At 35.9% G+C, this 26,697-nt stretch overlaps 2 protein-coding genes and 1 long non-coding RNA gene across 3 annotated transcripts; 2 read left to right on the forward strand and 1 right to left on the reverse strand.

Moving 5' to 3' along the window:
* Positions 1-1,406: 1,406 nt before the first annotated feature.
* LOC139353458 (uncharacterized) lies at positions 1,407-2,656 on the reverse strand. Its single transcript, XR_011604741.1, has 2 exons — positions 2,556-2,656; positions 1,407-2,499 (listed from the first exon to the last, which is right to left on the reverse strand). It is a non-coding gene; the product is annotated as an uncharacterized lncRNA (long non-coding RNA).
* Positions 2,657-3,791: 1,135 nt separating this feature from the next.
* On the forward strand, positions 3,792-25,990 carry Chpf (Chondroitin polymerizing factor). Its single transcript, XM_017068740.4, has 6 exons — positions 3,792-4,566; positions 18,016-18,678; positions 21,965-22,120; positions 22,761-23,363; positions 23,422-23,917; positions 24,363-25,990. Exons 1-6 carry the CDS (start codon positions 4,144-4,146, stop codon positions 24,698-24,700), a joined length of 2,679 nt encoding a protein of 892 aa, XP_016924229.2. The 5' UTR covers positions 3,792-4,143; the 3' UTR covers positions 24,701-25,990.
* On the forward strand, positions 8,638-10,640 carry Fer3HCH (Ferritin 3 heavy chain homologue). The gene is made up of 2 exons (XM_017068741.4): positions 8,638-8,849; positions 9,432-10,640. The coding sequence occupies exons 1-2, from the start codon at positions 8,715-8,717 to the stop codon at positions 9,855-9,857; spliced, it is 561 nt and encodes a 186-aa protein (XP_016924230.2). The 5' UTR covers positions 8,638-8,714; the 3' UTR covers positions 9,858-10,640.
* Positions 25,991-26,697: the final 707 nt, after the last annotated feature.

The following is a 26,697-nucleotide window of genomic DNA, read 5'->3' on the forward strand; positions in this document are numbered from 1 at the left end:
AAAAAAATATTTTCTAATTTTTCTAATTATAAACAACATGATAATAATTTAAAAAAATAACTATTAAATTCTGAAGTTTTTGTGTACTAATTGGAAACAACATAATTTTTAAACATTACTAGGTATCTTACAAGCCCTTGATGCAAAATTCTGTTAGATTTGGACCCATAGATCATGAAAATGTCATAATATAATTTTTCGATAGCAAATTTTTTTTAAGATTTTTAATTTTTAAATGTTACTTGTCACAGTGTTTCCTATTGTAACTTATAATTTTAGTTGTAGCCAACCAATTCGGCTTGTTTTAATATATTTTTGATGACAATAGATCAGAACTTCATTTTCTCCACAGAATAATATGTTTCGATAAGTATCTCCGACGCAGGAGCTCAATGAAGAAAAAAAAATTCAACTTTACACGACTTTAAGTCCGATGTTCATGTTGTAAAAACTTAAAAAAAATCCGTTGAAAATGTATTATTGCTTTCAAGTTGAAGTTGGCATCTTAGCAAATCGAACAAGCAGTTTATGGATAAATTGATGGTAAAAAAGATTTATTGTGGATTTTTAAAGTAACATAAAATGTGATTTATATCCCAACATACATTGGTAACTAAGTCTTACTGGCATATCAGAAAATAAGCTTATTAGGATTAAAAAATTGAAATTTAAAAAAATATACATTTCATACAATAAATATTTTTCAGAATGTTTTGGTAATTAAACTTTTTAAATTTTTTTAAATTGTTTCTTAATTAATATAAGTCTGTACTTAATAGGTAACAAGACAGTTGTAAACCCCTAGTCTCCTGCATCTTTTGGCAGCTTCGATTGATGATGAATGGAGTGGGCGGTCTGAAGAGCCAACTTGTTGCTGCCGTGATGTTGCAGTTGCTGCTGCGATGCTGCTGTTGCTGCTTCGATGTTGCTGTTGGGAAGTTGCTGCTGCTGCTGCTGACCCATTTTAGAGTGCCTCCGCGGCAGACGCATTGCATTGCCAAATGGCTATCATCGGCAGCGCGAAGATTTCCCATCGCATCGTCGTCGTTTTGGCCTCCAAGTCCAAACGGACCATCAATTGTGGTCGCTGGCAAAGTGAAAACAATGGCAAACAACTTTTACAATGTCCGCGGCTGCGGAGCCGAAGAAAAGTGACAGTGGAGCAAGCAATTAAAAATACGTTTTACGCGCCTAGCCGAAAGCGACACACAAAAAGGTAAACACTGCCCTTGGTTAAAGGTGCTGATGTGCAGAGGCAGTACAGCAAACATTGGCTGGGCTAGGCATACTTTTATAACACTTTTTATAGGTGAAAGGTAAGATAAGCTTAATGAAGGAGCCGCAAAGTCCTCTTAATTTAAAGAAAAGGCTCTTTCATCTTATTTTTGACAAATTAAAATAAGCTGTTGCTTTTAAAGAAAGATTAGCGTGATCATAAAACTGTCAACCATTTTTATTACTTTGGTTAATTTATGTACATTTTTAAAAGAAATCCCGGATTCAGTTGGATTTTAAGAGAATACATCATTTAATATTAACTAAAGAAATACTTAGTTTATCACAAAACATATGGTATTATTATATTAAATAAATTCCTAAACTAACATATTAGTAGATATCTTAAGTATTTTTAAAATGTACTTATTAGGGTAACACGTCAAAAAACTCATTAGTTTTCTTTCTTTGTCTCTCAACTTTTCAGTGAAGATTTGAAATCTAGATAAAGGGTGTTGGTTCGAATAGTAAAACCATGTGCTTTAGCAAAGATCGCTTAAGACGTGAATCCTTAGTAAAGGTTCTCAAACAAAAGATTCACTTCTTACAAGTGTGGTCGAAGATCTTAATTAGTTTTGGATGTCTCTTAGAAGTGGGAGCAATTTTTCGATCACTCTGTAACGTGGATACACATGTGTACCTTTAGAATTTTACCATTTTTAAAGTTGTTGATGCCCTGGAACACTTGGATGGCCGTTCATCTGTGTGGTATTGAAAATGTTGTGTTAGTCTTCCATTCGTTGAAGAGGCTTTTGACAATAAGGACATTTGAGCGAACAATTGTAGTTTGTTCTGTACTTCTCCCTGTAAGTTATCACCATCCACTTAAAATTCGTCGTCTGAGATATGGTAATATTCTTCCCTGAAAATGTCTTCTTCATTGGAACTAGTAGTCCTCGATGCTCCAAAATGCTTGAACTTATTCCTCCTTAACGGAGCCTTCGTTCTGTCAGGTTTCTTTTGGCGCAATTCGATCCCTCTGATATGGATACCTCCTTCCCGATTTAGTCATTCAGAAAATCCTTTGGTGACTCCTTCCACATCCTCTATCCCAAACGGATATGGTGCATCCTAAAAACAAGTCTATGGGAAAGGGATTCCGACCACTTAATAGCCACCCAATTGGGATAAATATGTAATCCCCGTTTTTGTATTTCATCAAAGGTATTGATCATGTTGTCATAATTTACTAGTCCAGTATGACATGCTCACAGCTTCATTGCTCTAAAATTATATAATCTATAGATGATCTCCATGATAAATTATATTCAAGATCTTACCTATTATTTTAGTATCAGTACAAAAACCACATCAAAACAAATTAAACTTTGTATTAGTGATGTGAATACGGTGTTTATTAATATCGATAGACCCCCTTGGCTGATCGATCGAATATAATTAACTGGAGGCGGATTTTTTAAAAACAACATTAAAAAAAAAGCGCTCTATTCATGAAAAAAGGATCTTGCATCTCCAACTGTTGTTATTTTATTTGCACAATATTACTTGAATATAAGTCACATTGATCACTATTCCCAAAAAATTTAAATATTTGACGTGCACTAGCTGAAGCGAAGTGAATCAACATCCTGATATTTCACTATGGTCGTAGTGTAATAAAAAAATGTATTCATTTATTGTGCTGCAAATATTGGAACACACTATTTTTTAAGTATTTTACTTGTGTCAAGCTTTTGCATCCTGGGCAAATGTGTGAATGGGTCGAAACCACTTTTTCCACCTCCTATGTTAAAATGGCAGTGCGAATAGGCTTTTAAGCTCTTTTTGCATAACCAGATTTTAGTAAGGTGGGGAGGTAAGTAGCATTTTGTCAAAAGACCTGTAAATCACATTTTGGTTATACATATGCGTATTTGGAATTTCGCACAGTGTGAACACACTATAATTGAGACTATCGATGTCACTGGCAGGAATATCAATATACATCATTGTTGGCTCATATCGATGATAGGGCGGTCCGAAAACCGGCCTTGTAGAAATATAAAAAATCGTATTCATAATAAATCATTGTTATTAAAAATATCAAATGGATTTAATATTAATCACCCGAATAATATCGATATATGGAGTATTTTTAATATTTTTAGTTGAATTAATTTTTTGACTTTTTTTTGCAGCATGGCAGGCAAGCATGTGATGTCTTCCTAAAATCACAAAAAAATAATTTTGGTGCTGATATGTATAATTTACATTTAATAACAATACATTTCAGCATCAACATTTCTATTTTTGTGATTTAAAAAAAAACCCAAATACACGATATAAATATTTGTTTATTTAAAAAAAATCACTAACTTGGGCAAGTGGGATTTTTTGTCTCCCTCTTTTACTAGTACTTACGGTTTCTGCCACTTACGTTTGCTGATTGAGGCGCAAAAATAGCGATAGTAGCGAAATATCAGGTGAAAAATATCGATATATATATATTAATTTATTTTTATTAAAAATATCGATATATTGTATACTTTTCACATCCCCAGCCATCCCACCAATTGTTTACTTTTTCACTTTGCGCGCAGCGGAAAACCGGCCGAATTCACCGCTCGAATTTTTTTATTATTTTTTTTCGCCCTTGCCGCCGCCTCTTGCCGCAAATTGGTGTAAATAAAGGAAAAGCGATCGAACGAACGCGCGCGGATTTTTTCAGTGAGTGAAAATGTATCGAAAATGAAAGAAGCGAAGAGGGCGCAAAGAGAGCTGCTAAAGAAGTGCGTGCCGAAAAAAGAGGAGAGCGGCAAAAAGTGCCAAAAATAAAAAAAACAGGCTAAGGAGAAAGGCGAACCAAAGGAGAACGACGGACGAAGAGAGAGGCGAAAGCGACAGCAACAAGTGGCCGAAGATGTGCAAATGACAAATTGGTCAAGACTCCTGTTTCCCTCGCTCTCTCTCACGCACTCCCACTCGCACTCTCTCCCTCGCACAAGCGCACGCACATCCTCGCCGCTTGCCATCTCCCTTGCACGCGGTGGTGGGAACAGTCGGCGGTCAAGTTCAAGTGGGAACGGCAGCGGAAACGGAAGGGGAAGGGGTAGAATGGGAATTGGAAACATGCGGAGACCCGTTACCGCCTTGAATCGGAATCACTACTTCGTCATCGGCCTGATCCTGGGCCTCCTGCTCAGCTTCTACATTCCGCAGGACATCTGGGAGCTGGTGCAGCAGGAGGAGTGTCCCCAGGAGGCCGCCGAGAACCTGCTGATCGAGCGATTCGGCCAGGAGTTCGAGCCCCATTTGAACCTCATCAACAAGCCGCTGGCGGCCAAAAAGCCGGTAAGTCAACTGTTCCCAGTGCTGAAAACATACAAAAGTAGAAGTCCCACACGATCTTTAAATCACTCGATCCCAAAAATATTCCAAAAGCCCTTGTTCATAATCTGTAAAAGTTGGATATTTACCGGTAAAACCTTAAAATACATTATAAAATTATAATATAACCATCGCTACAAATTGTAAATATAAGAATCTTTAAGATTTTTTTGCTCATAATCTGTAAAAGTTTGATGTTTAACGTTAAAACCTTAAAATATATTGGGAATTTACAAAAGTTGTTTACATAATTTATAATATTCCGTAAGAGTTTAACTTGTCGATTCGGCATGGAAAACTATCTTGTAAATCTTATAAAAACCATTTTCTTCTTTTATATTTTTTAAATAATAACTTAATATTTTCAGATATGTACTTATTACCATAATTTTTTGATTATTCCCAATAGTAGCCCATTTACTTAAAAGTGTCAAATATTTATTGAATTGCAGATGCGGAAATTTATCCTACATCCTGCTTCATATACGGTAAAAAATGCTGTATCATAGCTATTATTAGATGTAACAATGTAATTAATATTCCTAGTTTTGAAGCATTATTGCCATAATTTTAAACACTCTTTTAAAGTTTTAATATTCTAAAATATTTTTAAAATTTGACTTGTGATTTATAAGGAACAGGTGATATTATTTAGCCGACTTATGAAGGGCTTTTAGAGATTAGACCTTAGTGTTGATGGCTATATGAATATTTACAAAATTATCATTGACTTTCGATGTAATACATATAAGTTCGGTAGATGTTCTTAATGGATTTATTTATTTATTAAGAAGTTGAGGTGGTCTAATGAAAAAAATAATCATATGCGAATCCACAAAATCAAATTTCTTGGATCGCAACCCGCTTCAATTTGCGGCGCCTCCTCGGTTTGCTGTGAAATGGTAGCCAAAAAAATGCAAATGTTTAGTCGACGCCGGCATCGAGCCACATGTCTCATATATCAGGCATCGGCCATCGGACAGTGCTGATAAGGTTTTATAGACCTTCCTGCTTATCGCCGGAACGCCACACTCGACTACCCTGAATTTCTTCGCTCAGGATTGATTAAAGCTAAAGTCACTCTAAAAGCCTAGGTAATATTATAAATTAAAAGACCAAATGTTGTAAATCTTTACCAGATAATCGAAACAATGATTAGAAATAGATATAAATATCTAGAGTTGTACAGATCCCCTAGCTAATAGGTAACTCTCTTCTAAAACTAATGAACAACTGGTGTTGTTTATATAAAACTTCTGATCGGTGTATATTTAGGTCCCAAAAATTATTTTAATAAAATGAATATCTACCTAATAGGAAAAATCCCAAGATACCATCACACATGTCGTTGAAATCTTCTTAGTTCCTTGGCAACACGTGTGCCTCATAACGATTCTTCTAGTTTTCAGAGAAACCTCTTAATCAACAAGTTATAGTTTCCGAGCGGGCACTGTAATTAACACCGAGCATTTGTTTCACATATTGTTTAAAGTATTTCCCGGGAGCAATGACCCATTCCACACCGCCTGACCAGCCTATTGTAGACCCAGTGCCCAATTTTGCTTCAATTTTCAACCACTTTATATACTTTTTGTCCACTTATCGATGAACTCCTCGCACACAAACTCAAATTCCCGCTCTTGGACTTATTTTATTATTTATTTTTTTCCATTTCGTGCAAAGCTCGACTTTTAGCGTGACTTGTGGAAAGTTCTCAAATTGCCCCTGCCTCACTTTTTTTTACTACTATTTTTCTTGACCAGGTCCCATTTCACAGTTTTAAATGCACTGCCACTATAAATTCCAGACGATTGGTGGCTCGTAAATTAAATTTAAATAAATAAACGCATTGGAAATTATGGCCCACAGCAAAAGTAAAGAAATGTTAACTGATACTTGGTTCGTATGTATTGTAAATTCTCCCCATGTTGGTACGGCGATCGAAAGCAAAATTTATTGAATTAAACTATGTGCGCGAAAAAACACGTGATATTTTCAAAAGGTCGAGCTTGGAATACGCTTTAAAACTAAACAATTATTTAATCAGAGCTTAAAAAGATATCAGATCATTTTTTAAATATATATCAAGAGATATAAAAGTATTAAACGCAATTCCATAGTTGCAAAATATTGATTTTAATATTATCAGAAATATAAGTATTCAAAAAAATTATTTTCAATGATTAATCAGAAAATCTTGAAAATCGCAGTATTTTATTTAGTTATATTATGATGATTTATTATTTTTATCTCAAAATTAAATTCTAAAATTAATGAAATGCCTGGAAACTTTCAGAATAAGCTATTCACCCTTTGAAAGAGTATCATCCCGACAACAATTCAAATCGATTAAATATTTTCTTATGGCGTACGCTTTTTTCGACCTCATGTTCAGCAAATTATGTTGACTTTTTTTGATTTCATATGCTGACGTTTGAGTTTTGTTTAACACGTCGGATATATATACATATAATTTTTTGTGACGCCGCAGCTTAATAAAAAATGTTAATAATTTGTTGCACGTTTTTATGACATCGCAAACTGGATTGTTTCCATAATTTTGGAGGTAATGTAAAAGTGTCGCCGAAGTTGCCATACATGTCCCAATTTGAACTTTGATGGGTCTACCAAAGGGGAATTCGTGAATAACTGAGTTTTTAAGTGGATTTTCATATTTGTAGAAATACAGATCATATGTATTAAGTATACTTTATTCGTAACCACACAAATTTCTTTTAAGTTTTTTGATAATTGAACACCATTATTAAGTGAAAAAGTTATTTTATAGTGACTATGTAGACCTGTTTGATAATTATCTTAATATGATAATTGTCTCTATAACCATTTAGAAAATTTCTCAATTATTTTTTCTTTGCTCGTCTGTTGGTTTTATAGAGTGACTTAGATTATTATTTATCATAACGTAAAGATTTCGAAACTCTTGAAGTTTATGTTATTTTATCATACCTAAGGGCAAATAATATTGATTAATAATCTTAGGTAACACTGAAAACCATACTGAAATTCTATATTATTTCTAGAAATTGCTTGTGTCCAGCTTAACGATGATTTGCATAACTCTTATGTATTTTTTTGTGGTTCGGTTTTTTGTCGGTGAAAATACTTACTTATATCTTTATTATTGCCTTTTTATGAGGCGCACATGGCTCAAGAGTCACCATTTTTTTGTTGGTTTTTTAATGTGCGTAATGAGTGGATGTTTGTAGTAAAGTACGGGTGGTTGGGTCAGTTGGATGATCGTAGAAAAGGTTTCGGAACTCTATATCTTTGATATTTAAATTTCCAATACCCTTAACCTAAAGCTAGGATTAAAATGTATTTTTTAACGAATTAAACAATTTATTATAAAATGGTACATTTTATAATTATGATAACCCCGGATATATTATTCTTTCGTTTCTGGTCAAAACGTAATGTTGATACATCCGTAATTATATTGATAAAAAGTATTAATTAAATTGACCTAAGTAAGGATCTAAATAAAATTTTTTTTAAAATGTTTTTTGGAACAATGAAATTACAAAATTAGTTATATCTTGACCTAGACATATCCTCAGTTCCAAACAGGTCAACACCCTGTGAAAGGGTATAACGAGATTATACAAAACTCGGACAAAAGTCGTCTTCCATTCACTTAATAAAAGACAATAACTGCGTTTGCTTAGTGTGTCCGTGTTCGTGTGTACTTGTTGAAGTTAAAGCAAACATATCTGGACACAGATATATATTTATACGTACTTATATATGGTATATATGCGAACGGACCGAGTGCGATTGTGTGTACACACTATTGCTAAGTGGAAGTTAAGTGAAATCAGAGCCGGCAGCACTTTGAACTCCAACCCACAGTTTTGTTGTGGATCATCACCTTTGGGATCCCGATGATCGATGTTGGAGATCTGGGTATCCGGGGATCTGGAGATCAATGAACGGACTTGAATGGACCGTTTTCCCATCTCTCGACACGTGTCCAAACCGACCCAGTTGGCATTTAGACATACTGTTTGTGTTTTGGCTTTCAATTTAAATTGTTTGAGTTTCTACATTTTTGGAAAAAAAATAAAAAAAAAATTGGAAGAAAGGGAAAAGACATGGCGTTGTGCTTCCGCAACATTAAGCGCCACATGTGCATGCTGATGCGTCAGAACTTCGCCAAAAGTTGCGAGAAAAAGCTGAACGACCAGATCAACATGGAGTTGAAGGCCTGCCATCAGTATTTGGCCATGGTGAGTGGTCCTGGAGCCGGGATATTTGGTATGGGATATAATAACGGATCAGAAAAGATATCTTAAAGAACCCCCTAGGGATATCTCATAGATCCTAAGCAATATTTCGTTATCCGTCATATATACAATAACTTTAAAAATATTCTGGCACAAAACGTGTGGAAAAATTGTAAATCTTAAGAAACTTAAAAATGAAGTATGCATGTTGGATAAGAAAAAGAAATAATATCAAAAAAAATCTATAATTTATCAAAAATCTATGATTATATTGCCTATTTAAAAATGTCAAGGAAAAATTCAAGATTATCTTAAAAAAAAATTTGTTATGTTAATATTTTTATTAATTTATATAAAATATATAACGTACTTACATAAAATATATTTGTATTATAAAAAATATTATACGTACTTATATAATATATTTGTATTATATAAAATGTATTATGTATATGTTATATTTTTTTATATAACATTAAGAAACTGTACCTAAGATCATCTTACTCCTTGTTATTTCGGCTATGTAAGAACCAAATATTGCAGGGTTATAATAGGGTATATAAATACAATGTCAAATCCCCTCAGGCCTACCATTTCGATCGTTCGGATATCAGTTCCCCGGGATTGTACGGATTCTTTTTGAAGTCCAGCGCCGAGGAGCGGGAGCACGCGGAGAAGATCATGCAGTACATGAACAAGCGCGGAGGTCTGATCATTTTGAGCAGTGTACCGGAGCCGCTGCCCTGTTTCGCCAGTAGTCTGGAGGCCCTGAAGGTGGCCCTGAAAATGGAACTGGAGGTCAACCAGCATCTGCTGGACCTGCACACCCTGGCGGGCAAGGAATCGGATCCGAATCTCTGTGACTTCATCGAGGCGAACTTCCTGCAGGAGCAGGTCGACGGTCAAAAGGTCCTGGCGGACTACATTTGCCAGTTGGAGAAGGCCACCAGCGATGTGGGTGACTATCTGTTCGACAAGTATATGGGTTCCGGAATGCATAAAAGCAAATGAGGCACTCAAAGTGGTCCACCATCCGAACAAAAAAAATCCGTTCATTAGATTTCCCCATGTGTATTGAATAAAGATTCGTTGCCCCTTTGAATGATCGCCTTTCTGGCCGATCAATGGGTTTGGTTTTCATGGGCCCACTTATCAGCTGGCTAGCGAAGCACTATGTCTATAAATATAAACGCTTATCGGGTGTAGAAGTTGCGCAAGATTCTAATTGAAAACGAAACCGAATCTGAAACCGTAGCCCCCCGGAATCAGAAGTTAAAACCGGTCCGATAACCGATTTGTGTCCAACTTTCTTGGATTACTTTGGCAAACAAGTGAATCTATAACTCTTTGGGGGCAAATTCTGCCACTCAATTGATAATCCTGTGACTCAAATGCTCTTTGAAACCCATGGTGTGACAATCTTGCATCTATAAAGATAAAAGTAAAGTATCACATAAAATAACATTAGTTTCTTCGATTATATAATCAAACATTTGAAGCTTGATAATAAAGAATTGTCTATATGATAAGAATTTGTGACGTATAAATAGGTTATCTATATAGAGGAAGATCCCTGAAAGATCAGCAGGGCAAACTAATCTTCAATCTAAATAGATTGTTAATTATATATGTATTGTATCTGATTTTGCGGTTCTACGAATTTTGAATAAGGAAACTATGTGATTACCATTTGAGATTTAAATACAATATTAACTAAATATACTAATTTGTAAATTGCAAACTGATTTAAGCATTTTTCTATAATGAGCTTGCGTGATCTAACAGTAACAATTTGCGTTTGCAATCGATCAACTAATCTGTTATCTATAAAGTTAAGACTGCAAAAAAAGTATAAAATCAAATAAACATTTCTTAGAAAACATATACCGATTCATTCTATACCGATTTAAACAATATTTAGACTATTTTCTTTGGGATACTTTTTTATTTGAAAGTTTAAACCCTTAACCATTGCTTAACCTGGGATTAAATCTGTCTTGAAAGAATTCTAGAATTTAGCATGCCTTTGCTTAATTTATGTAATTTAAATCTATTTCTTACTTACTTAACTTACTTTCTTACTTTTAGAATGGAAAGTTATTTTCTTATGTTCAAACCTTTAACAATCACTTAACCTGGGATTAAATTTTTCTTGTAATCACTCGAGTGTAGCAGGCATTTGCTTAATTGATATAATTTAAATCTATCAAAATTACTATACCGATATAAATAATATTTAGGCTCTTACTTAAACCATTTATTTTAAAGTTTAAACCCCTAACCATCGCTTAACCTGCGATTAAATCTGTCTTGTAATTACTAGAATTTAGCAGGCATTTGCTTAATTAATATAATTTAAATCCATTTATGCTATTAGCAGAGGCTCGAATTAAATTTTCCATGATCTAATACCCGAAGTCATTCATAATGAACAGAAGCAGCGGGATGCGGTCTCTATGGGTGACGATCCCCTTGGGAGTTTTGTGGGGCATTCCCACATTTGCCACTGAACTCGCCCGGAATACTCAGATCATTCAGATCGTTCAGATCTGAATGGTAACATCTTGGCTGGGGCTTAATTGAAAAGCGCGTCGCACTTCCGGTCTGAAGTCTGAGGATCGAGGCATTTATTCGGAGGCAGACTGTACAGTTGCGATACAGTTGGCGGCCCCAATAAATTGCCATAAGCCTCGGACTAGACGATGGACCATAGAGCATAGTATTCCTCCCCCGCGGGCGTTAGAAAAACTCGGTGTCTGGTCGACGGCGCACTTGTCCCAATTAAGATTTCTGTCCAATCCAATACAATTTGCAGCTGCACAGCTCTACTGGACATGTAAAAAAGCTAAGGCCCGAGATTGCCAGCTGCCTATATAAGCTATATGTACCTGATCCGTATGCCAAATCTCTCTGGGCACTGCATATACTTTATTTATGATGCAAAGGTGTCGACTTTGCTTCTGCCGGTGCGGCAATCAATTTAAATCCGATTTTAGGTAGGGTCTTAAGGTATTTGAAATCAGTGGTTGAGCTAGAAAATAGCAAAAGTTATATTCGTAACTGAGCAAAATTTATTATATATCTACTTGTAAGTTAACCCATTAATATAAATTATATAATATTAGAAAATCCTATGTAAATGAATTTTTGTATTTTTATAAACAATATGATACAATGATTTCAGATACATTTCAAATACATTGCAAGTTTAATGATCTATCGACCCTAAAAGCCGTCCATTTGAGCTATAAAACGACAAACGTATAATTACAAAACGATTTGATTTATAATTGAATCAATTACCGAGGGGTATCTCAATAGCTGATTCGTTAATTTAAATAATTGATTTTAAATGCGGTTCATTGACGTCTTTAAGAAGTCAATTCATTTGAGGGCATGACAATTTATAAATTAAACACAATGTGTTCAATAAAAATCAACGCAAAAGCTTTATTTTAGGGAATAAATATAAAGAATAATTCTTTCTTTATATAACGAACTTTTACTTCACAATTTAAAATATATATTACCATTTTAAATTTTAAATAACTTGCTTATGCAAGTCCTACAATTAAATCATTCAATTCATTAATTCTAAACAAAATAGTTTAATACAGTAATTAAATCATTTGCAATAGAATCAATTCACATCAATTAATAGATCATTTAAAATTGATGGAGTTAATTAATCACCTGTGCTTTGCGAAATCATTAATTTCTATTGATAAATATAAAAGCTATGGAACTTGCAAATAAGTACAATTATAGCCTTAAATCTTGAGTATAGAAAATTACTCAATTGTAATTGCTGGCAAAATATTTCATATGTATTTATTGACATAATATTTGCTTAGCCCCGTACTAAATCTCATCCACGCTCCAGATGTTATCCATTCGGCTCATTACACTTGGCTTAAAAGGGCAAACACACCTTAAGTAGTCGGCCATATAAAATAGTACACCCTCGGGGCTATCTGGAGATTTATTACACCCGAATGCCGACGACGACAAGGGCCATATAATCACTGTAAACATTTTATCGCGTCCTACGTTCAAGTTTAACCCACTCCCCTGAGTCATCAAGCCGAAATCTAAACCAATATTTGTCGATATTGCAAAGTGTTTTAATGTCGGTAATATTCTTGGTTAATATTGTTAAGTTCTTGAATGTTTTCACAAGGGTTATTCTTTGTTTTGGCAGGGATTCAATGGATTTCTCTGTTAGGCGTTGGTTGTATTATAAGAAGTGGCCATATATTTCAATAAAAGTTGATTGGCACTGCTTGTACATATTATAATTTAATATTAATGATTTCCAGGAATAACACTAAGTTTATGTTGAAGAATAACAATATAGTCCTGAAAGTAAAAAATATTTATTGATATGTAAAATGATTTAATGTCTAATATAAAATATAATATAATGTCTCTATACTTTTTTATATTAGACATTATATCATAATATAACATAATATATTGCTGATTCCTAAATATATTTCCATTTTTTAATGGAAAACCGCTGAATACCAAATCTTTCTTTTTAAACCAAATCCCTATAGATCACAATCCATATATCTATGCTGGGTGGGGTTTCCAATAATTGTCATGGCGCTATTTTTTATTTCTCTGACGAAAAGGCTGCCTTTACTGCATGCCACCGAGTAAACAAACAAAATAAAATCCCTATCTGTGTGTGTTTAATTAAATTTTAGCAATGGAAAACGAAATTGAAAATGCCTTTTGTTCCCATTCCCGTTGGCATGGTGACGTCGTCTTAGCCATATCTACTGATAAGGCGGCCCTATCGATAAGGCGTTTAGCTAGTTGGCTCCATTGCCTTGCGTTCTGGTCGTCAATAAATTCTCTTCTTAACTCTTTGGCTCACTTCCGTTATTGTCATATTACGTCACAAGGTTGTTGGGAGCGTTTTTCTTATCTAACCGGCCCATAATATGGCCCACGTGCCCCAAAAGATTCCCTCGATCGGTGCCGGAAATTTAGCCACTGGCTAGAAATTTATTTGCCATTCGTTTGGCGTATGGTTTATGTGGAATTTGGATCAAAGATGCGAACTCATTGTTCAGGTGAACAAACCTTTTAGTGAATCACATATTCGCCTGGCACGGCCTTGTTACCGAATTGTTAAAAGCCGACAAGTTTTTAGGAACTGCTATACATAGCCTGTACAGTGGTCACTGCTAAACTAGCGAAAATCAAAGGTGGGGAAAATGTTTTTATATAAAATGGTTGATATTACAAAATATAACTTAGGATTTTAAAAGCATGTTAGATGAAAGAAGATGATCCAAAATACAATTTTATAATAGGTTGATACAAAAAAAAAATTTAAAAATAACAACATGATTATTTTTCTCCTAATAAATATCCCATTTACCATACAACTTATAAATAACATGGTACTTATTGGAATTATATCATATAAAAAATGATGTCTTAAACTTTAAACAAAAAATTTAATAACAGAAAGAGCAAATGTAATCCAAATTCCATTAAAATATTTTGTTATATCTTCTTTTTCTTAAATTCTTGTTTGAATTTCTCAAAAACATTTTTAAAACGTTTCCTTTTTGAAATAACAGAGTGTTTTACCTCACAGCGAGCACTGTTTTGATGCTGATTTCTTGAAAAAAGTTTATTCATTGAATTTCCCATGCATCATTCATATTTAGAAAAGCATTTTTATTTACCCAAAAGCGCTACAAAATATCCAAGCGAACAAACACAAAACTCGAGAGCGATCTCATCCATTTGGGTGTTGTTCTTTTCGGTGTTATTTTTACCCGTGGTTTATCTTTCGGCGATATTTACACATTTGATGATTGGCAAATGTGCGTGTGCTTCGTCCCGGTTATTTTGGATACACAGATATATCAGGGGGTATATCTGTGGTATTGGCGCAAGGTCAGATCTTGAACCCATCCACCGCGGATCGGCGGATCAAGCTGCGACCCCAGAGGGGTAATTAAAGCGCCACATGGACCCATTAAGTGGGCAGCGATTGCATACGAAACGATACGAGATACTCGGCGCTGCAGTGCCTGCAATTCAATTAAATCGAAATTGAAATTGGTTCTCTCGATCGCCACTAACGCGACTTTGATTGGTCGCCCACAGAGGAAAAAACCGGGTACGCCCACCGAAAATTGTCTTTGAAACAACTTTCAATTAAAATTCAAATATCAATTTTTAAATGATAAATACTAATACTTACTTTAAAAACCGATTTATAACTTAGATGTTCTTACAATATCAAAAAAAAACAAAGTTTATTATATATCTTCATCCAAAAATAATAATAATATTCGCCTCTCTTATAATTATATTAAATATAAACCATTTCGCTAATTATTTAAACCCATTTTGGAAACATTTAGTCCAAGTGGTCTTATATAATTTTTCTCTGTCCATCTCTCACTAATATTATATGTATTTATTAAAGTGATTACTGCTAATTGCCGGAGCAGACGAGAGTATTAGCTCATCGAGCTAGCAACAATTGGACACACTCCATTCCGCAACCCACTTCTCAGGTTTTCACCTCCAGAATCGCCGAACACTTGAGATCCATTTCGATCCAAGGACTGTGCAAATCTCACCAGTAAATGAAAAATATTATCCAATACGTCAGAAGATATCTTGAAATGAACCAACCAAAACTATGTATACTCTTGCATTTTTGCCGTAAATCTTTTAATCTTACATTAGATAATTGTGACTATTGTTTCCCAGAAATGGTTTGCAAGTCTAATTTAAATATCATGTAATATATAAAAAAAATTTTAAGCACAGAAAAATTTTCAAAATAATTTTTTTTTTGTATCAATACAAATTTGAAACATTTTTTTCTATATTAAAGCCTGTTGGAATTTTATGTAATACCCAAAATTATAACTTGTGATAGTTTTATGTAAACTTAAACATTATTTTTTAATTACGATCCTTGGAAGTATAGAAATACCCCTCGAATTCTAGGGTGCTCAAAAAACATGTAGTAATACCATTTGAAACTGACCCTGGCCACTCTGTTCGCTTTACGATGCCTTATAAACACGGCAGCAAACAGCTTGTTTGCCGTTATTAAAAATGTATTAGGAATGATTTTTAATTAGCCATAATTCCTGTAAACTGCACAAGCCCCTCGTCAACATTTACCTGGACAAAAATAAAATATAAAAAGTGAAAAAATAACACGGCGAGTTGGTCCAAAGTGCTTGCACAACTGGCAATTGTTTATTCAACGAGCTCAGGTGGAAATCGAGGTGAAGCCAATGGATGGGGGTGAACTTACCTTGCACGCATCTCTGTGGGTCAATAATGGGTTAAGATGGTCAGTACATAAATCAGCCAGTAAGTTGCATGTATGCAAATTGCGAAGGGCGGTCCAAACGCCCACTTAAATGCTAAACGAAGTATGTTTACCCATTTTTATTGTTTCTTTCAAATTACCCCGCACAGTGAGTCACAAAAGATTTGTGCGTAAAGCCATATTTCAATTCTACGGAATTCTGCCAATTCCTAATAGTAGGTAGTATTCCAAAAGCATAGAAACCATTAAAAGATTTGGTGCTATAAATCTTTTGAGTATTTGTTTATAGCTTCTTATTGACAACAGTTTTATGGAAGTCCCCACTTAAAAATACATATTATTTGAATACAAATAGTGGTCGAATGGTTAAGAATTTAACAACTGCAACAAAATAACAATTAACAGAAAACATTTCAACATTTGGTCTTCAAAATAATAAGTACAATCGTTTTTAAGAACCCATTTAATTTTTAATTTAGTTTAAAAAGTTAAGAAAGCAGAAAATCACTTCAATTTAAATATATAATGATATAGGAGTAGCTTAAAAATATTAAATAACGACTAAAACTGCCAAAAGTCACATGCTTCTCCTAAGACATAATAAATAATAATAAGTATTCCATACGACGTTCCCAGAGAATCTTGTTGTCAACTTTTAAAATCACATGGTATTAAATCCATGACCTGACATTATCATCGTTTTCAGGCATTCTGAGAAACGCAATCGGTAATATTTTTTTTAGCTCAGTCACGACCACAAGATAGTGGATAAAATTGCCTTTTGACGGGGAATTCCTCGTCCCCATGCCAAACTTTGAACAGTCATCTAATCGTAAAAACAAGAATTAAAACTTACCCTCAAGTGGGCAAGGAAAAATGGAACCACTTGAACGGGTCTTCTTGAGTACTTAAGCGTGGAGGAATAGATGTAATTGGGCAGATACAAGACCCTTAACGCACTTTTATTGGGTTGAGTGTATGTCAGAAGCTAAAAATAAGCAGGTGAATATAAAGAGATAGTATTACTCATTTCGCTGGAAGTTGTTGAATGTTAATAGAAATTGTAGAAAGCAGATAGAGGAATATTTTCCGAAAACATAGGTTAATTCTTTGGAACTACTTACCCTCAAATATAACTATCCCATTCCACGTGCTAGAAACAAAACCCATTCATTCAGTTATACATTTTAAAAATAAATCAGCTTCTCAAACGAAGTCACGTACCATGTTTGGTAATTGTAGAACCAAAGACCTGAGTGTTCCCCCACCCACAAGCAGATCGATCTACTTAGATATCAAGAATTTATTCACCCTAAATCATTGGAGATGTTTTCAAGATCAAATAGCTAGAGTAGAGCTATGAAGGGAATTCCTGGAACTGGAGAGGATAGCTCATCCTAAACATTCAGTTCTTCGGATTACAAAACCAGGAAGATCGATGAATTGAAAATTGAGTTCTTGATTTAAGCAAATTATTGGCAAACCAAAATTAATATTTATCTTTTGGTACTACATTCATGGATACGATAAACCTATAAACTATAAACTAATTTTTTAAATTTAACCATTTTTGGTATGTGGATTGATATGAAACTTTGCAAGTCGTTTTTATAACTATATATCCCGATCAGGATAAAATTTCTTAATGATTGGGAGACTATAGCTACCATAAAAAATAGTGTGAACTATGTAAAATATTTACCTTTTTCAAGATATTCACCTATATTTCTTTGTTTAGTATGCAAGCGCATTAAATTTCGTCTTGAGAAAGTAATCTTAAGTCATTGCTTTTATTTAATAACACCAATTCCATTTCATACTAAATCCTCTTCTCTTTTGCAGGTGAAAAATGTGATTCGTCCGCGCTACTACTCCTCGGAGCTGGGGATCCGCGAGAAGCTCTTCATCGGGGTGATGACCTCGCAGGAGCACATCAACACCTTCGCGACGGCCTTCAACCGCACCACCGCCCACCTGGTCAACAAGATCAAGTTCTTCATCTATGCGGACAGTGTGAAGACCAACTACAAGCTGAAGAACATTGTGGGCTTTACGGACACGCGGGAGAGTCGCCGACCGTTCCATGTGGTCAAGTACATAGCGGACAACTATCTGGATGAGTACGACTACTTTCTGCTGGTTCCGGACACGGTCTACGTGGATGCCCGCAAGCTGGTGAAGCTGCTCTACCACATGAGCATCACGTTTGACCTGTACATGGGTGGTGCTCGCATTGGATTGGATCCTGCTCCCGGAGGCAGTGCCTCCGTCGATGGCCAGTCGAATGGGGAGCCGGGGAACCAGGAGGAGGAGGCACCCGGAGCCAGCGATCGCAACTACTGCTCCCTGGAGGCGGGCATCCTGCTCAGCAGCAGTGTCATCCGCAAGATGCGCAACAATCTGGAGCGCTGCGTCCGGATCGGAAGCACCGGCGACCACAGCGTCAACATCGGGCGGTGCGTCAAGTACGCCAGTCGGGTGGCCGGATGCCAGGAGAGCTTTCAGGTGAGTCCCCCAGAAAAAAGTACCTTAAAATCTATCAACAAAAATAGCTTTAACGGATATCTAAACAATTGTTAAGTAATATTTACTGAAATTGTTATTCAATTGTATACAAATGTTTTGTGTGGTTTTGTTTCAAAGGCTGTTTAAAATATAATCTAATACTAGAATATTATATATATATTATTATATCACATATATAGATATGTACACCCCAAATTAGTGGGAGCTTAGTACCTTCTTAGCTTGCTTTCATCTTAATGTTGGAATATGTTATCCATCAAAATAACACTTGATATGTTATGTCAATAATAACATGGTTTATTTGAATAGAAGGAGCTAATTTGAAAACTAAGAATCAAATCGAAAAGAAAATGTTTTGAGTATATCTATGGATAGCTCAGCAATGAAAACATTTAGCAAAACCCACAAAATGTATACCCGAATGTACCAATGATTCGAGAACATGTTGTATGTGCCCCAATTAATTTGCCGGTAGCTGTCTTTTGGTTTTCCTAGTTCATTGCTATCGCGAAATCTGTTCTCGCTTCCTACAATTCTTTTTGTTTGTTTAAACAATTTGCTATCTTCTAAAAAAAAAGACATTCAGGCATTTATACACGCAAATATATCTGGATCTTTGGCCGAATTTTTTTTAACAAAAAGTACGGCCTTTTGCGTTAAAGGGATGAGAAATCAAGATTGTTTTTAAATTATTACGCTTAAAACGATAATATTTAATATTATACCATTGTATAATAATTTCTGACCACTAAAAGCAGTTTTTGTTGTTTCTGAAAACCCAACCAATACTGTTAAACAGTGACCCTGAAACGCCAAAGAAAATAAAAGAAAGAGATACTAGCTCCAACAACAAGGAAAAGTACTCTTACACAGTGGCGTGCATGGCATTTTATAGGGGGTGCTCAGAAAAAATTTTTAGGTGTTATTGGTATTTATTTATTTTGGAATGAAATGAGTATATAACCTGCAAAGGTTAAAAAATGTCCCTGCTAAATGATTACTTACGTTAGTAAATATGGGTCCTAAACATATGTCTTATTTCTTTTTGAATGAAATGTGTATATAACCTGCAAGGGTTAAAAATTTCCCTAGTATATGATTACTTACGTTAGCTCATATGGGATGTAAACATATGTCTTAAATTTTTTATTAAGTTATATTTATTATAAGCCCACTTTTAGATCTTTTAAAAGTTGTATGACCTTAAATAGTAGATTTTGAAAATATTTATTTAGGAAGTGTGTTAGACACAAATTTAATTTGAGTTTCTAGATCCAATAGGCATTTTATTATTTTTTAAGTGAGCAAATACAATTGTATAGTCTTCCTAAACATCCCTCTTCGTACGCCACTGGTCGGGAAAATGTGAATATATTTGTTAATTTAAATAATAGTTTCTAAATCCAATAGGAATTGGATAAATATTTGAGTGAACAAACCCAAAAAACTAACACAACACCGTTTAAAAATGCTATTACCCCCCTTAATCTCCCCTTCGTACGCCACTGGTCGGGCAAACACACTCGCATCGCAAAGAGCAGATGAGCAACCAAATTCAGAGCGAGACCAGAATCACTCAGTTGATGGACAACACAGTTTATTTAATTTCCAAGTAGCAACAAAAGAATTTCTTTGCCGACCATAAAGTGTGCGTAAAGGGGGCGTAAAGGGGGCGTGGCACTGGGCGGGGAGGCTGTGAATGTTGAGCTCTACGTCGTGACAGTTTGAGAGCAACTTCTGAAATTCTGCAGATGATAATTAAATGGTTAGAGGTCTATGAATTTGGATTTTTCATTTAAAGAAAACAGCATTTGGTACAGTAAAATTGTATTTTTACATAATTTTTACCACTTCTAATAAGATTTTTAAATAAAATTGCAATGCATTCTACCATTTTATTTGTTTTAACTTGAATAAATCCCTATTTATATTAAATACCCAATTGATTTGCCAGCAAACACTGTACTTCCTTTTATCCAAAACTCAGGTGGGTGTGTCTTCGTCATTATCATTTCTGATTATTGCTCTATTTACGTGAACTCGCAGTTTAGTTTGGCATAAACAGTCGAAGAGCCGCGAGTTAATGGAACTTTTTCCGTTGAGATGTTAGTTTCGCGTTCGTTTGATTTCGATTGGTTTGTTTGGATTTGCGTTTATTTATGCGGTGGGGCAGCATGGAATGATTTATGTCCTATGTGTGGTCTCTGCACATCAGCATACAGTTATAGGTAAATATACCACCGAAAATTAAAGCTATGAGTTGTATGTTTTAGCTGAAAATCATTTGTTTATTAAGGTGTTATATGTCAACTTTCTTAGGGAGAAAAAATGTGTTTCTACATTTTGAGAAAATATTTAAGCTTCTTTCAACTAATTGAAAACTATTTGAATTTAGGAAGTATCTGAGATTTTATTAATTTGGCTGATTCAGTTACTTTCTTAAGATCAAGGTCTTCCATTTTTAAAACTAAATAGTGAAGTAGATAGTGTTTATTATTAGGGCCATACCTACATTTTTTAATGTACTATCGATATTTTTGATTGCTATTTAATCGAGTTGCTTGTTAGACATAAACACGTGATATTTAATGTCTTTCCTTCTTAAAAAGTTAACTAGCTTAATGAAGAGAAACATCTTGTTAAATTATTTGGTGTTGATACTCACAGGCTATCATTAGGCAATGATCATTTTTCATTCCAACTTAATATCGATATAATCGATGTTTTTATTTTAAATCGATTATGCGATAATATCTCATAAACTCCCGCGAAAAGATATTTTCTGTTAATTGTAGAAGATGTACTTAATGTTTTTGTTTCGACTGCATCTGTCTAAACAAATGCGGAGATATGCAAGTGTGTTTCGCTTAATTAACTGGCCTAAAGAGTTTGCTTAACGGCGTCATCAAAGCTCCATTTTGCTGGGGAATTGATTAATGTGCGCGGGCCAATTAAAAATGCTCCGAATGGGAAAAAATGCACAGAGCAAGAAGGGGCCAAAGATATGAGCAAATCCGCAATCGAATGGGCGATCTTTGTTCCATTAGTGCGACATTGTTAATTTAATTATGCTCGTTCTGGCAGTCGTTGGTCTGTTATTTTATGGATCGTAAAAGGGATCACTTGAGGCGAGCATGTGGCATTGCAGTCGTGGGATCCCCAGACCGACTTCCCTTCCACGGAATCGAGCATTGGCGCTGAACTTAACCTTGACCATGGCCAACTCCCTCCATCTAAACGTATCTTTATCTTTATTGCTTTGCAGGGCATGCGGCAATATAGCTACGCCTTGGATGCGCCGGGCCGCCGACATCGCGACTTCAGCGAATTGGCCAAGGAGGAGGCCTTTCGCAATGCCAGCACCGTTTATCCCGTCCAGACACCGGAGGACTTCTACCGCCTGCACGCCTATTACTCAAAGGTAAGATTTTACGATGCTTCGAAATTGCAGATACGAAAATATCCCATCGCTAAGACTATCGATTTTAGCTATCGATACTGTACCGATAAATGTATTTTATTTTTACAATCCCCTATGATTGAAATTAACACGATATACAAATAACTTTTGGATAAGGAAAACAGGTCTTATTGAAAACATTCCATATTCATAGCTATTCCTTCTAACTTATATCGAAAATATCGGTATAGATCCCGATATAAAGATCGGAAATGTTTTACTAATCATTGATGCATGTTTAAGGTTTTATTAAAAATATTCCGCTTTATAATATTTATTTTATATCATTAAATCACTTAAAAAAGAAATAAACAGCTAATAAATTTTGAAAGTCTAAGCTCTAAAGAACAAAAATACCAGTTTTCATATCGATTATAATTTAATATTAAAATAATACTTATTTATATGACTTGATTATGATATACATAAAAATGATATGATAATGATATATGACTATATCACTTAATATAGACGAAGAAAAATAGGTGGAACCAATTATCGTTAAATGAAAAAAGTTACAAATATGTATAAAAGTTGTACATCAATTTTTAATAATTTCAAAAGATATTTCAACTTATATATAAATCCGTTTGCTTTGCAGCACCACCTGGAAAAGGTGCAGGAGCGGGGCTATGCGCTGGAGCAGAAGTCCTACCGCATCGCCAACGGGAGCATCTCGAACAAGATCCTGGAGATCCGGTGGCCACTGGGCGTACCCCCACCAAGTGCGCCAGAGACGCGCCACGACATCCTCACATGGCAGCTGCTGAACGGGACGCACAGCTTCCTGCCGCACGGCAATGCGGAGCACGCCGTGGCTCCGCTCTCAAAGATCGAAGCCCTGGACTTCGCCAAAGTCCTGGAGATAGCACTGCAGTATGCGGCCCTCAAGCATCCGCGTCTCAGTTACCACAGTCTGCACAGTGCCTACCGAAAGTTCGATGCCACCCGTGGCATGGACTACCAGCTGCACCTCAGCCTGCAGGAGGGATCGGGCCGGAGTCGCCGGCTTGTGGTCAAGAGCTTCGAGGTGGTGAAGCCACTGGGTCGCGTGGAGGTGGTTCCCTCGCCGTACGTCACGGAGAGCACGAGGATTGCCATGTTAGTGCCCGCCTTCGAGCATCAGGTACCAGATGCCATGCAGTTTGTGGAGCAGTACGAGAGGATTTGCATGCAAAACCAGGACAACACCTTCCTGCTGCTGGTGAGATCACAGATAGTGCCCATCAACGTTCCTTAATAAATCCTGTTGCTCCTCGTAGATCTTCATGTACCGCCTGGACTCGCCCAGCAAGGGTGAAGAGGATCCCTTCAAGGCATTGAAAACGCTGGCCTTGGACCTGTCCTCCAAATACAAAACGGATGGATCACGGATAGCCTGGGTGTCCATCCGGCTGCCGGAGCAGCTGAGTGAGCCGGTGGATCCGCAGGATTGGCTGCTGCACGCCTCCATGTACGGACCGCGCCAGCTGCTCAGCCTGGTAGTGGCGGATCTGGCGCTGCCCAAGCTGGGTCTCGAATCCCTGGTGCTCCTGGCCACCCCGGGCATGGTCTTCAAGGCCGACTTCCTCAACCGCGTGCGCATGAACACGATCCAGGGCTTCCAAGTGTACGCGCCCATTGGCTTCCAGATGTATCCATGCCGCTGGGCGCAGTTCTGCCGGGAGTGCGACACCTGCGATGTGAGCCAGAGCAGCGGATACTTCGATCGCCACAACCATGATGTGATCGCCTTCTACAGCCGGGATTATGTCCAGGGTGAGGGGTTATGTTGGGTTACTCAAATCCTAGTTTTTCACTCGAATGAGTTCACTAATATCGGTTGATATTGTTCAGTTGTTCACTTACTTAAATGAACATGAGTTCACTTAGTGAAATTAACAGAAAAGTATTCGCTTAAATCATATAAAAATAATAAAACTTGCTCTTGTTTATATTTTCTAGAAGACTAGCTTTGTCATTAGTTCAAATTTGAACTCTTTTTGTAATTTGATTTTAAAATTATTGGGATAAATAGTTTTTTAACTAATCAAGTGAAAAACTAAACAAATGAAACACTGAACAAAGGAATGAACACTGAATTTGTGAACCCACATAAAAGACAGGAACTCATCCTGCTCACTTGTTGGGAGAGATCCTTATTGAGATGTCTGTCAAAGATTATTTTCTTAACTTACTTATCGTTCCTTAATTTTCTTTCCAGCTCGCAAGCTGTTGCATCCGCAGGGACTGCCGATCATCCGCAGCGACCTGGACATCGACCAGTTGCTGCTGCAGCCCGGCGAGGAGACGCGACCACCGGGCGTGGAGAGCATCCTGGACATGTTCGTGGCGGCGCAGCACTCGGTGCACATCCTGCGTGGCGTGGAGCCGAATCTGCGCTTTGGCCAGGATGTGCGAAACCACCTGGCACGCGGAGGATCGCTGCCGGACAGCCAGCCGGAGTTGTGTGGCCGGGAGCAGTGCATCCACCTGGCGTCGCGCAAGCAGATCGGCGACGCCATCATTCGCTACGAGGACAAAAGTATTCTGCACAAATAGCAGGGATCCGATGGCTCCTTTCCAGCTCCTGCTCCTGCCTGTAATATCATCAGTTCCTTTTTAACATATTTCCATGTGTACATGAGCGCGTGACTGAAGTGTGAATGAAATGAAATGATGTGAATGTGATTCCGGGTGTGCGTGTGCATGTCGAATAGATCTTATACAGGACTTATGCCAACTCTTATACTCGCACCCAAGGCTTAAATTAAAACCCATTTAGGGACTGGGACCCAAGTATAAGACCTGTAGCGGACCTATCTCAATCCCCAACTTAGTGTTTAGGCCTAGGCAATTCCCGTTGTTGCTTGCTTTAAAGTGAAACTTTCAATGCTCAAAATGGTAGACAGCAATTAGTTAGTAGTTAACTAAAGAACTAATCGTAGTTTTAGCTGCCAAAACGTGTAGGACAAATGTAGGACAGTTGTTCGAGCCATTCAACAGACATTCGATTTTTAATTTTCGCTTGTAAATACTTAGCATACGCCACATATCTCTATTAATGTTTCCTAGTAAGTTAGGCGGGCACCATTGACTCCTATTTAAATGACTAGTTAAGCTAAGTGTTATACTACTACCATCTAAGTGAAACGAACGATGTGGCTGTACGAAAGAAACCAGATGCCGCCTTGCCTCAAAGTGTTACAATCCCTATAAAATGGGCTCTCTCAAAAACGGTGTGCCAAAAATGGAAATATACAAAAACTGGTCTAAATTAAGGAGTGCTTACTTGGACTATGTTCCTCTTATATAAAACTAAAGTTAAGTTGTAAAAAAAGTAAATATCAGCTAAGGGAAAATAATACCGTCTACATAAATCTGACAACAATTTGCCTTTCAAAAATCTAAAAAAGAATCTATTGTAAAGTATTGATCATCTACTTTTTTATTCCAATAAAATATAAAAAAAACCTTGTACATAAAAATGGTAATTAAAAATTAATATTATTAAGTCCTTGCCAGTTTCCCTTAGCCGATATCCACTGTAAGTTTCTACATGTCATTCATTTGACCATTTGCCAGCACATCAGTTTTAGCATCGAATAAGAAGTCTGCCAGTCAAATTCTTACCATTACGATTACGAAGGGAATCCGATTAATTTATTGAACAATTTATTATATTTACACTTCTACTTCCCCTTGTCCCAAAAAAACTTTTTTTACATTTAGTCTTAGCTTAAAATTACCATATCTGTACTGTTAATGTGTAGGAATTGTTGTTATTGCAGAATAATACAAATTATGTATGTGCACATGTACAATAAATTTAAATGTTTTTTTTTAACTCAATCATTGGGGGCTTCTTAGTTCTTTCTGCAGTAAGAAGCGGAAATTCGGCATTGCCACAGCTGGAAAATATTAAATATCAAAAATGTGAAAATATCGAATATATAAATCGAACAAGGGTTTCAAATCTTAAATACTAAATTTATTGCTGTACCTAAATTCGTAAAATTGTTTAAGTAAAAATAATATATCAGTTTCCAAGGTAAAAACATAGAGCTTCTATAAATAACAAGAAAGTAAATTAAACTCAACGACCAACTTTTATTTTAATATACGAAATATCGATCTCATATGAGTTCAGAAGATGGGCATGGCATTATAATTTTTTTAGTATATTAAATTCTATTGAGGAACTTGTTTTACAGTTGATGTCCTTTTCTTTAATCTGGCTAAAACTAAAAAATTTTCTAACTTACTAAAAAATAAAAATATATAGCAGTATTTTTAGTTCAGTTTGAGAGACTTGTGTAATTAAAACTATTTATTTTATACATAGTTATATATTTTGAAATAATATTTTCCAGGGTTGCAAGACCGATAACCCTTGTCAAGATCGATTACAAGCGCGCCAAAATTAAAAAGCAATCTGGGTATCATAGCAATATCTAAACTTTTAGCCAACAAACGCTATCAAGATCGGACTGCCTTCCTGGTGGATAAAATGTAAAATATTTGCCAGACTTGCGGCAATATTTGATCGTTCGCAAAAT

This window comes from Drosophila suzukii, chromosome X (assembly GCF_043229965.1).
Source record: "Drosophila suzukii chromosome X, CBGP_Dsuzu_IsoJpt1.0, whole genome shotgun sequence".
In the NCBI taxonomy this organism is placed as follows: domain Eukaryota; kingdom Metazoa; phylum Arthropoda; class Insecta; order Diptera; family Drosophilidae; genus Drosophila; species Drosophila suzukii.

Bases quoted from the DNA above. Each gene is read 5' to 3' on its own strand.
- Chpf (XM_017068740.4), top strand. From the start codon at position 4,144: ATGACAAATTGGTCAAGACTCCTGTTTCCCTCGCTCTCTCTCACGCAC. The intron at 23,364-23,421 runs GTGAGATCACAG...TGCTCCTCGTAG, and splicing joins ACAACACCTTCCTGCTGCTG to ATCTTCATGTACCGCCTGGA. The intron at 23,918-24,362 runs GTGAGGGGTTAT...TTTTCTTTCCAG, and splicing joins CAGCCGGGATTATGTCCAGG to CTCGCAAGCTGTTGCATCCG.
- Fer3HCH (XM_017068741.4), top strand. From the start codon at position 8,715: ATGGCGTTGTGCTTCCGCAACATTAAGCGCCACATGTGCATGCTGATG. The intron at 8,850-9,431 runs GTGAGTGGTCCT...AAATCCCCTCAG, and splicing joins GCCATCAGTATTTGGCCATG to GCCTACCATTTCGATCGTTC.